The sequence below is a fragment of the Heteronotia binoei genome, unplaced genomic scaffold (genome assembly GCF_032191835.1).
Source record: "Heteronotia binoei isolate CCM8104 ecotype False Entrance Well unplaced genomic scaffold, APGP_CSIRO_Hbin_v1 ptg000154l, whole genome shotgun sequence".
Lineage (NCBI taxonomy): Eukaryota > Metazoa > Chordata > Lepidosauria > Squamata > Gekkonidae > Heteronotia > Heteronotia binoei.
The window spans coordinates 1,035,702-1,048,477 of record NW_026799997.1 but is presented as its reverse complement, the minus strand read 5'-3'; the positions used below and the strand labels follow the sequence as shown (position 1 = coordinate 1,048,477).

The 12,776-nt window shown below is 43.0% G+C and overlaps 1 protein-coding gene across 5 annotated transcripts in view; it reads left to right on the top strand.

Moving 5' to 3' along the window:
* Positions 1-12,776, top strand: part of LOC132590530 (thrombospondin type-1 domain-containing protein 7A-like) — a 190,188-nt gene that overhangs the window by 150,426 nt on the left and 26,986 nt on the right. For all 5 annotated transcript variants that reach the window (XM_060263445.1, XM_060263448.1, XM_060263446.1 and 2 more), the window contains one exon: positions 10,130-10,247. In XM_060263445.1, the coding sequence (XP_060119428.1) occupies positions 10,130-10,247 (118 nt within the window). The remainder of the gene's footprint in view (positions 1-10,129; positions 10,248-12,776) is intronic.

Below are 12,776 nucleotides of genomic sequence, written 5' to 3'. Positions count from 1 at the left end.
CGCGGAGATCCTGACAGTTCCTTTCTTACCGCCACATCAGTTAGTCATGCTTGTGATCGCTCTGCTCTGGTCGGTAATTACCTACCTTTTTCCAGGTTCTTTGTTCTTGTTGTTATTCTAAAAAAAAAAAAAGAGTTTATTAGGACTTGTTAGTTGCCTTCGCCCTTCGCCCCCCCCCCCCCCGTTCCTGTCTATGGAAAAGCGTTAGGGGTTTTTCAAGTGATGTCTCAGTTGTGGGAGTAAGATCCCCCTCCCCGGGTGGACACTCTCTTTCCCTACTGTGCCTGGGTGGTCACCACCTAGACTCTTGTCACCTTTGCCTGCAATTCTCGAAGCAGATGAGAAAAAACCAGGCTGCTAGACTTTTGGCGGTATTTCTGAAGTTGGCTCTTGCGCCTCAGATCTCTACATTGGGTGCGACATTGACTGGTTCATTGATGGCTGTGTCAGCATTAGCATTGCTCTTGGTCATGAATCAGCTGACTCAGCAGTTGTTGGAAGCCGACCACCCCCCCAAAGCGCGCGGGCTTGGCATCCCACTCTGAACCCTCAACACTGGCCAAGAAGGCCAGAGGGGATCATGATGCTTCTACGTCCAAATAAAAAAAGCACAAGAAGGAGAAGAAGTGGCACCAAGACCGGCATACCCCTTCGCCGCCGCCGAACCCGGCGATCGTCTTGGGGACACTTCCAAAGAAAATCCTTGCCTCTCCGGCTTGATCAACAAGCCCCTTGGGTCCGACGGGCATGCAGCCTATTTCCCTCTCCAGTTCCGATCAGGAGATTGACCTCACTCAGAGATTGGTATCTTCGAAATTGACCTCTAAAGTCAGTGGCGATGAGGGCTCGGTGTCGAATGTCGACACCTCCCAGCATAAAGATCTCCCGGCACTGAGGGCACCGCTAGTTCCACCACCCAACAGGAATGTGGAAACTCCAGATCCATTTTGTTGGCCGCCTCCTCTGCTCAGCTGGGACCCGCATCCTTGGTCATATCCTTTTGGGGTTACTCATACCATCCTCCTTACCTTTGGTACCCCTCACAGCAGCCCGACTGGCACCAATGCTCTGAGGTTTCTCACCACTCCAGGGTCTCGGCTCGCTCACCACCTGATTGGCAGATGCCGTCGGCATTGATCTCGACCCCAAGGATCAGAAAGAAGCTGTCTACTACGACCTCAGAGGCCGACAAGGAGTCCATTACCAAATTTATCCTGGATGCTCCAGGCTTACCTGATACGCTTGCGGACAGCTCTCCCTCCTCTCCTTCAGCCTCTGATGATGAGGGAAGAATGGTCTGACCAGCAGCCTACGGATTCATCTCCATATCCCAGGACAGCTGCAGATCTTCCAATTTCCCTCTGAGGACTTGAAGTCATATGGGGAGTTGGTTAAGAGAATGGCCCAAGCTCTGTCATTCCCCATAGTACAACCTCAAACTATCATCATCATATCATGCGCTTCTTGAGAGGGCTTCTGAGACTTCATCCGCCATCTAGGGCTCCTGCTCCCATATGGGACCTCCCTCTGGTCTTGGACAGATTGTCAAGAAGGCCCTTTGAACCTGTAGCTACCTGCCCTATGCATCTTTTATCTTGGAAAACAGCCTTTCTGGTGGCAATTACGACTGCCAGAAGGGTTGGTGAATTGGTGGCCTTGTTCTGTGATTCTCCTTACATTTCTTTCCACGATGATGGAGTATCCTTGGCCCCAGACATCTCCTTTCTCCCTAAGGTGGTGTCTATCTTCCATCTCAATTAGGAATTTCGGTTGCCAACCTTTTACCCTTCTCCTTCTTTGGACGAAGACAGGCGTCTTCATTCCTTGCTGTTTTTCCTGCATCGCACCAAAGCCTATAGAAAAGACCCTAATTTGTTTGTGTCTTATGCAGCCCCTAGATTGGGGTTGAAAGTCGCTGCCCAGCGACTCTCAAAGTGGATCACATGACAATAAGACTTTTTATTTGTTAGCAAAAAGACCCTTGCCGGATCCAATTCGTGCTCATTCCACTAGGGCTGTGGCTATGTCCACTGCCTTCCTTCAGGGTGCATCACTGACAGACATTTGCTCTGCACCAACCTGGGCATCCCCTCATGTCTTCATGCAACATTATGCCCTAGACGTTAGGAGGCGTAAATGAGCACAGCTGGGTAACCTGGTCCTGCAAGCCACTACTTCTGCCTAACCGCCAGCTCCCTCCTCCAGGTAAGCCTAGCTTGCTAATCTCCCATGGGTATGAAGCACAGAGACCGCGAAGAAGATAAACAGGTTGCTTGGTCATCTGTGCATTCACACCACCTGCCCTCCTTCCCCACTGCTGCCAGTCATGTTAAGTTTTCAGGTGGCGGAGGGAAAGGAATTGGCGGGATCTCCACGTCCGCTCGGTGAGCATGTGCACTGGGGCTGTCACGCATGCCCACTGGGTCGGGATGTGAAAAATCCCAGACTTTGGAGTTACCGATCAGGGATCGGCACTGGCGCTTCATCCCATGGGTGTGAATGCACAGATGACCACTCGAAGATCATCAGTTACAGGTAAGCAACCTGTTTTTATTCTATTTTGACTTCTAACTAGCAATTAGGATATAAAATGTTTCGTTTTAGCTATGTGCCTCATCTTGGGTTTTGGCTGGCTTCACTGTGTGTGTGTTCGAGGCCCAGCAGATTGAAGTTCATCTCCTATTTCTGTAAGTTTGATAGTTTATTAAAATCTCCTTGCAAGCAAACCTGGATCTTGCATTATCATTTTCTTTGGATTTCTGCAAACTTCAGAGCTTCTGGCCAGGGCTCCAAGAAATGTCAACATCAATAAGACAGCTTTTTATTATTTTACATCAGGAAACTACAAAGACTGCTTGTGTCATTTTTGAATCTTTTGAATTGCCTCCCATACATCATAGGACACTTTCTCTCCTCTTGGTAGCACCCATATCATCTCTCCTGCTTCCTTCTTTCATTCCTACTCGCCAACCAGCCTTTTTTATCTGCCTCTTCCACTTCAGTTTATTTATTATTTGTTTACTTCATTTATATCCCACCTTTCTCCCTAGTGGGTATCCAAAGCAATTTATGTCCTCTTCCTCCCCTCAATTTTATCCTTACAACAATCCTGTGAGGTAGGATAGGCTGAGAATGTATAACTGGCCCAAGGCCACCCAGTGAGCTTCCATGGCAGAATGGTGATTGAAACCTGGGTCTCCCAGATTTTAGTCTGAAGTCCTAACCACTACATCAAACTGGATTCTCTGGGCAAATAGCAAGCAGCCAGGCCTAGATGGGCCAGGCATGATAAAAAGTTTCCCAGTGGTAGCTGCCAAGCTTGGCCCTGATGAGTCATCCTTTAAAGGACAAAACAGGCCTGGAACGGGCCCCTTCCTCTTCCCCCGCCTTTTACTGAAAGAATCCAAAGATTGAAGACTGGCGATACTGTGGGGTTGCCTAGGAATGGCTACTCAGAGCATTTGTTTCTTAAAGCTACAGGCACTGGCTCTGTTATGCTGGAGGGTTTTAAACCCCCCCCCCCCCCCAATTTAAAAAAAGGATTTCATATCTTTGTGCAAATCTGGAATTTTTTCAAATATATAGAAAGATCCGTTTTCTCTGTTCATGGATGTAGTCTCTGGAATTAACAAGTGCACAGATCTGGGCATGTTAAAAATTAGATATATTGATATTGGTTATTTAATCAGAAATGACATGAACGGGAAGTAGTAAATCAGAATATTCCATTGCTTTCTCTTCCTCTCGCAGTATGATCAGGTGGGACATATATGATCAAGAAATATGATCAGTATTGCTATGTTGTCCTTTGTCCCACATCTCCTGCTTGTTAGCCTCCATTGTAATCAAGGGACTTGGACTCACCTGTTTTGTTTGGAAGTGCTGCTGAGCACTCTGCGCTCCCAGGATTCAGCAGGATCAGGCCACCCAAAGTTTAAATAAATTATACATACACATTGTGAATATTGTGCAAAATGTGAGCTTTAGGAGAGGGGTGAGTAGGGATCTAATAGCTAAAGTCTGGTGTAGTTTCCTATTTAAATGCCATGCTGATCTTTTTCTTAGACAGCCATATGAGGTTATGTCTGCAAAAAGTCTGCTATTTTACTACTCTTAATAGTTCCAGAAATCTTACCTTTCCTGTGCCAGAGTGGTGGTGGTAGTGTGGAATGGCATACAAGTCTCAAATATCACCGCCTCCATTTCTTATCTATAAGAATAACATTTGTTAGCAATACGTCTAGTGAAGATGTGATGATGGAAGAAAAAAAATTGACAGTGCTGTCACAATTATAAATAATACCAGTATGCATACAAGCATTACATTTAGGAACCAAATAGTCAGAGTTCGGATAGACTTTTATTTTTGTATGAGATGGTGGCCCACTGAGATGGCTTAACACCCAAGCACATCTGTTTCTAACGTGTGAGGACATAAAGCAGAAGTCTAGTGGCACCTTAAAGGCTAACAGAAAGATCAGCTGTTGATCCAATAACTGCAGCTTGTAAAAACCCTTTTAACCAGATTAACAAGAGAATCATGTTGCTAAGCCTGTTGGCAGTTCTCTTAGTGAAGAAGAGTAAAAGTGAACTTGGTGAACTTTCACGCGACCAGAAAGCTCACATTATGCTGAAGCAGCCATGTTTCAATACAAATCAGCATGAATGGCTTGTTACTCTACCGTGAGGCTCTTCTCTTTCTGGCACTACCCCGACTCTTTAGCAGTATTGCTGCTTTACTTCCCTGGGGTCTTACCAGCTTCAGAATAGGAAAGGGGGGCACAGAGTTGTACCACCCTAGTTCTTCTGTTTTTCTTGGAACAGTGTTCCTGCAGGGTATGACAGATTCCTCTTTTTCTACTTCTATCTGGCCTGGTTGTGGAGCTACCATTTATGCTTCCTCCTTGACCCCGCCAATGAGCTCCAGCCTCACCTCCCTGATCCTGTACCTATCGCCTGAGCCATTTTTTGGGACAGAGTTTGGAGCACCACTTCCCCCAGTCTCCTCCTCCATCCTTGCCGCTCTTTCCCTTTGTCTCACTGACCAGTTCCTAGGAGGCCTTCAAAAAAGTCTTTCTTTCCTGGCTTCTCCCAGGTTTTTGCATGGCTGGGCTCCTTCCAGGCCCTACCCAAACTATTATGATTGGGCTTTTGCTGACTGGCTCCATACTTGCTGGCTGGCCTGATGGCCTCTGAGGCTCACTATTCCCCAACATCTTCTGTTGTCCTGGCGTCAGGAGATGATGTCAGCAATCAATGCCCAAAACTCTGGAGCCTAGGAAGGAAGTTCCAAGACCCATGCCCAGTTACTCAAGCTACCTGTTGCCCAGGGTCCTGTCCTGGGAGTTCTGGCTAAGCTGATGATGGCTACCTGAGGTATGAGGGAGGTGTGTGAGTCCTGCTTGTGTCTTGCGGCACTGGAGAAGGGCTCAGTTTTGCCACAGGTAACTATGCTGGCTTTGTGAGAAATAAAGTCTACTAGTATTGGAAATTAAAAGAAGTTGATCAGGCTTTCCTCCTGAAACCTCAACTATTTCAGCACAGGGTTCTTTTCATCAAGCTTCAGGCTTACCAAGTGAGAAATAAGCTAGAGACACAGGGTGATTCCGCAATAGCCTTTGCTCCGGCTCCGACGCTGTGTTTCCCCCGGGGCAGATGTTGGTTTCCGCACATTTTGACCCGGGGCGACAGTTTGACTTGCCTCCGAAGCAGTGCTGCCCCGGATTAAGGAGATCGGCAAAATACCAGATCTTTTTTTGCTGCGGTTCCAAGGCTCAGAATTTTATGTGCGGAACTCGAGCCAGTGCGCTGTCAAACTTCTTGCATCAGTAGAACACACCCACATAACTCCATGCCCATGATTCCGCCCAGTTATTTCGTCATACTTCCGCAATTTTACTCCCTTTGAAAATTATGCAATATTTTCCTGAAATGGATTAATTTTTTTTAAAAAAACAACTCGTTTCGCGTTACAACACAAAAACAATATAACGATGTAACGCTATTTTCTTTTTCCGAATGCATCACTTACTTGCACCCGCTCTTCCTTACTATATTCCACCTGAATTTGATAATGTGCCATTGCATTGTGATTACGTTCTTCCCCCCTCCGAAAAAAATCAATCCCGACTGCTATATTTTTTTCCAAATAAGATCGTTGCAATGCAACTAAATAAAAAGCGATGTTGCACGAACTACTTTAAACATGCATGATTGCCACCTTTATCGATCCCCCCCCCCCATGGCCTCAAACGAGAGCGGAAATTAGATTATGTTTACAGCTTTATATTTTTGATAGGTTGGGGAAACTTTCTCCCTTAACCCCTCTGCATATTTCTTCCCCCCCCCTTCACACATCTGTTTGTAATTTGTTATAGGTTTTAACGGAAAACTGTGTGCTTAACATTCAGCGTGTGTGGATAAAAATGGTGGATCGCCGACTCAGATTTCATGGTGCTTAATCTAACAATGGCAGGGTGAAAGGAAAACATGTGACTTTGCCAGTATTATGCCTCTGGCATTATGTTGTAATGCAAACAAAAACATTACGTTGTAATGCAAACACGCATGCATGTAAAAAAAAAGGAAAACGTATGAGGGAGGGGGAACTCCGGGAGCAGCGGTAATGCGGAATCAGAAAACATGGAACAGATTGGGAATTGAATCGGGGGGAAATCCTCTAATGCGGAATCGGGAAATCTGGCCCACATGAAACAACCCCGGAGCGAAAGGAGGGCAAATGCCAAATGCGGAATCAGCCACAGTCTTCAGTGGACAAAAGCTGCAGCTTTATTAAATAGAATGTATTGAAATCAGTTCCCTAAGATATATATTCACATGCCCCCGGGTTTGCCAGGTTTGAGAATAGAATAGGATTTCTTACATTCTAAATAGTCATGTAGCTTCTGTGGATTCCTAGCATATTGGGCTTCCTTAAATAAGGCTCTTAATTTCTTTTTCCAAGAATAACAATCCTGGTCAAACCATTGGGACATATTAGGACTACCTAATTTCACCACTTCAGCTTTAGAGCTGCGAAGATTCATCAGCAAGGCATTCCTAATTTTTTAAACCTCTCAGACTTAAAAAGAGCAATGAAATCTTAGGGAGACATGTAACCTAATCTGTCCATCACAGGTTATATTTTCCATAATTTTCCAAAGTAGCATGCTAAATGCATGCCCCTCCCATTTAATTTTAATATTATTATTTTGCTATCTCCTTTTTTTGGGTGGGGGTGGAGAGTATCGCTTTCTACACACAACAGAAATGTACAAATGCAATTATTATTCTTAGGAAATTATTTCTATTAAAAAAAAAAGGATTCGCCATAAAATTTGTTTTAGTCACTTCTTTATGGAAATAAAATGCTTTTAAATGAAAATGTTCCGATGCTGTTAAAAATGCATATTATGCATTCCCATATTAGTACATTTCTATTATTACATTTTTGAGATTCAGATCAAGCAAAGAGTATGTGATGACATACCACCTAATTCCAGAAACTAAATGTTCTTTCTACATCTAAAAAGTGTGCTATTTTCTTTCAAGAAGCTGCACAATTTAAAAAAATGTCTTCTGAAGCAACACAGTCTACAGATCTTATTTCTCAGGAGTACATAATTCATTTCTACTAATTTTCAATCTTAACTAGAAGAACTATCCTCAGTTTTACATAATCTCAAGAGAACAATAAAAATATTTCCAGTATTTTTGTTATTTTAGCATGCTGCTTACATTTGCAGTAGGAACAGATAAAGCTCTGTTTGATAAAGTTGACTCAAATCCACAAAATCTTATGGAGGAATGAGTGTTAGACTTTAAAGACTCTTATTTAGTTTAATTTAATTTTTTTGCAACACACTAAGATGGCTGTCCCTATGGATCATCTGTTGTTGTTCTAATGAAGTCTCAATAATCTCAAATAAATGTCAGTCAGTCTGCTAAATGGACAGTGCGTTATTCTTATTCCTGCCAGTCTTAATCAGTTTGTAGAACATATTTTGTGAAGGTGCGAAAACTTCTTATTGTTGTTGTTGTTTATAAGAAAATCTCAAAGAACAAGAGTACACTAAGTCTCTGCTCAGTGTGGAAAAATTAACACATCACAGAACACTTTTTGTTTCCTTGAGGCCTTTGAAATGCAAATCACCCAAATTCAGGACAGGCCCCATGCTGTTCAAATATGTAGAAGTGTACTGTTGCTCATTTACCTCCATTTACAAATCAGAAGAGTTTAAAAACAAGCTGTCTCTCCATCATCATTCTTTTTGTATTATCTACCAGTAAGCCTCACTTCCTTGTTAGTAGGGCCTGCCTATAAGATATAGTTCCGGCTGCACTTAAACAAAGACCTCTTGTTTAATATCAGACGTGGCTTGTGTATGTGTGCATGCACACACAGAGAGAGGATGGATTGAAATGGTACTTATGCTGTAAGATGACATTTGGCAGCTCCAAGTTGAACTGAATGGGCCATTGGCCTTCTCATTGGCCAATATTCAAAACTAGCTCAATTATTTCAGCAGTATAGGCCTACTTTTCACAAATGGTGGATCAGATAGCGGATCTGTTTCTGGGCAATGCCATGTCGGGACCACAAGGTTGACTGTTTATCCATACAAAAAAAAATCCTCAACACAAAAAGGGAGAAAGCAATAAAACTCTTTTTGGCAACTACTTTTCAATATGCAGGTTTCGTTTATTTGGGCAGAGAAGTATTCAGTGATGTGCACTGCCATTGCTTTCTGAAATGGCACATTGTGAAATAGGTGCACTTGAGAAAAATGCTGACTGGAGACCTTGGCTTTGTAGCTTATCTAGATGAAAGATCTGATCTTCCCAGAGTTTTTTCACCTAAAATTGCAGCTCTGTGTGACCACAGTTCAGATAGAGTCTTTGTGGGGGTGGGGAGAAATCTTTAACCCGAAGAGGAATAGGAGTAGGAGTTGGATTTATACCTTGCCCTTCACTACTGAGAGGAGTCTCAGAGTGGCTTACAATCACTTTCCTTTCCTTGTCCCACAACAAACACCCAGTGAAGTAGGTGGGGCTGAGAGAATTCTGAAAGAAGTGTGATTTACCCAGTGTCACCCAGCTGGCTGCATGTAGAGTTGTGAGGAATCAAACTCAGTTCTCCAGATTAGAGTCTGTCTCTTTTAACCACTACATCAAAGCAGGCTCTCATTGAAACCATCTTTCCTGCACTGCTGCTAGTTTACAGAAAAAAACAATGGGTGGCATTTTCCCTTTTCTAGAGTTTACAGTACTATGGAGGTGGATTTCAATGGACAAATCTCTGAATAGGTGGAAGGGCCGTCTGTGGTTTACTTCTAGAAATATAGATCGTTTTCGCACACAGCTTACCTTGCAGTCACAATCCTGTTCTCTCCACAGCGTCTGTCGGATTTCCCACCATCTGCGCCGGAGTTACAGGAAGTGTCGCGGCTTTTGTGTAGCAAATGTAAACTGGGTTTTAGCAGTTGACGTTTGCTACGCAAAAGCTGCAGCACTTCCTGTAACTTTGGCGCAGATGGTGGGAAATCCGACAGACGCTGCGGAGGGAACAGGATTGTGACTGTGAGGTGAGCTGTGTGCGAAAACGGTCATAGTGAATATGCAGGTGGGAATCTCCCAGTACCTGACAGTTTATCTGTTACAGTTCTATCCTATCTTTTCTCCAGTGAGATAGCTCATGTGTTGAACCATAGAGGTGTCTATTGGATAATTCCCAGCTACCAGAATTCTGCTTATCTCCTTTGTACTTTGTTTCATTGGTCTTTGGACACTTACAACTACAGCAGTTCTGCTACTGGTAATGATAGCTAGCTTTCTTCATATTCAGGGAACTCACTGAATAAAATCCATGTCATGTGATGTCTTTTATTAGGACCTACCAAATTGACATAAAACATTGTACAACTTTTGAAGTCACCAAAAGTCATCATCAGGCTGGATGTTACTAAATAAAGTCTGATGAAAAGTTCTGGTGAGCTCAAAAGCTTGCACAATGTTTTGCATCAATTTGGTTGCTTGACATCAATGATATGGTCATTAATAGTTCCCTCACTACTTAGTAGAATGGACATCATTCTCTTTGCTTGCTGATCCTTGTGTTGTTCCTTTTCAGCTTGGGTTGGAAAAGACGTGGCATATGAACACATCCTGCGTGGTGGAGTGCCCTGTGAACTGTCAGCTGTCTGACTGGTCTCCGTGGTCTGAGTGCTCTCAGACTTGTGGCCTTTCTGGTTAGTTGGGAAGCATCTTTTTTGAATGGTATTTATACATCTCAGATCATATCAGTCCAACAAGAAAACAAAGAGTGCAATTGCTTGGATGAAGAGATTCATAGGTCAGTGAGGTCTGCTTTATCCACATGCAAACTTTCTTTCCCCTGATGTTGTGCTTGTGCTAAGAGGATCAGGATTGTCAAAATCCAGTTCTGACTTGAATCACAGCAATGAGACATGATGAATGCTAAATGCAGCCGTTAAACAAAAAGAGGCAGAAAGCAGTTTCAGATATAAGTTTCACAATTTATTAAGGCCAATAAGAGGGAAAAACAAAAACGCAATGTGATTGGTCCCTGCAAATTTGGCTCTCAATAATATACAGTTAAATGTACACATCTGATTGTTTTTGTTTGCAGAATCTAAAAAAAGGGAGGGAAACAAGGAATATATTAGCAAGAAGATAAGATAGAACTTTTTTTTTTACTCGCTCCTTTGTGTATAATGGTCAGTTCAGTCCTATAACTGCCCTCTGCTAAGGTGGATTCTATGCCTTTCTTCTGCTAAGTCTTCTCTCTAGGAAAAGACTTTCTGTAATGAGAACTATATTTGCTAATGGAGAAAGACTTGTTCTGATGGAGAAAATTCTATCGGAGGAATCTTGTTAGAAGAGAGAACAAAAGAACCCAAGAGAAGCCATGTTGGATCAGGCACAAATTCCCCCTGCTTGTATGGCAACAGTGCCATTAACCATGGTTAATGTTAATCAGGGCCTGAAGCCATGGTTTGAGGTGGTTGAAATGTTATAGCTGTGACAAAAATCATGCCAGCAACACTGGACATCAGTTATCACAAGGTGAATGTTGGGTCCAATATTTTTAAAAGGGTAGTTCATTTTGTGTGTTTCAATGGGAGATACAACACATTACAGTAACATTTTGTATGTTCTGGCCTCTTGGCTGTGAACATTCATCTCACCATACACATCTTGGCAGGTAATAGAGCGAACAAAACACTCCACAGGGGCAGTACTGCAAAACAGGAAAGGAAAAAGAAATGAGATTCTAACAGGTGCAGGAGGCATTCTGAGTGTCTGGCTTGTTCTTCAGAGTGTTATAAAAGAACTTTATTAACGTGATCTCAAGAGAGCTGCTACCAGCTAACTTCTGCAGTGACTTCTGACCAAGGAAACCAGGCAACCGTGTTGCTCTGCTGCCACTCAGTGGAATCTAAAGAAAAGCTTGCCGAACATCTCCTTAGTGTAGCATTTGGTTATACTAAGGAAATAATTTAACCTTTACAGGCATTACAGGAATTGTGGTTCATTGTGTTCTTATCGTTACATTGCCATTACAGCTTTTTAACAAAGGATTTTGATTGCTTGTATTCACAGTACATTTTGGTTCAGACCCTGCACGGGCCTTTAAAATAAGGGTTCATTGAAATTCTGAGTGCAGGGCAGTTGCTGGTAAGGAAGCTATTCAATGCTACTATACTTCCACAAGTACAAAAAAAGTCCTTGTGCCAGCACTACTGCACCATCTGTCTCGGTAATGAAATTTAATACCTTGGGAAGAAAGAAACAGAATCAGCTAAAAGGACCACAGAAGGGGGAGGGAGGTTACGTAACTACGTGAAATAGAGCCTTTCTAGAACAAGCTGGGGTAGCGTGTAGCTGGCCAGAAGATTAATGGCAGCTTAAACCCATTCTGTTTTAATTTTTTAAAGAGTGGGGTGAAACATTCTTTGAAAATTCTGTTTATAAAAATGTCTAGGGAGACAAAAAGTATAAAACTGCAGAACTCCATTTCCTTTCTGATTTTAAGATCTTCTGCTAAGCAGTTATAAGTCTTGTAACTAAGTCATAAGTATAGGTTCTTTGTGGTTATTGGGACTGATTTACTTTTAATTATTATTATTAGCCCCGGGCCCCTGAACTAAGCAGGAATGGCCCTGGTTAGTATTTGGGTGGGAGACTATGAAGGAAGTCTAGGGTCGGTGCACAGAGGCAGGCAATGGTCAACCATCTCTGAATACTTCTTGCCTTGAAAACCTTGCAGCGTTGCTGTAAGTTCAGCTGCAACTTGAGGGTACCTTCTGCTCCCAGTTATTATTATTTTAAGTAATATATACAGTGTCATTAAAATATATGCATATATTGATTTTATTAACAAAATATAGCCAGGTTTCTGCCTCCGAGTCTCTTTTAAAATAACTTCGTTAACAAACAATGTGGTGACTCTTATCACCCGCCAGCTAATGGTGGTGGAAAGTGCTTGCAAGTTGCAGCTGACTTTTGCTGATTTGGTAGGGTTTTCAAGGCAAGAGACAGTCAGAGATGGTTGGCCATTGCCTACCTCTGCATTGTGACCCTGGACTTCCTTGGTGTCTCCCATCCAAGTACAAACCAGGACCAATCCTGCATAGGTGTAGAGATTTGATGCGATTGGGCAAGCCTGGGCCATCCAGGTCAGGGTAGCTAACAGCTGTCATTCTCTAATTTGTCTAGATAATTGATGTAGCACATATTTACACCCCTTCGCTATT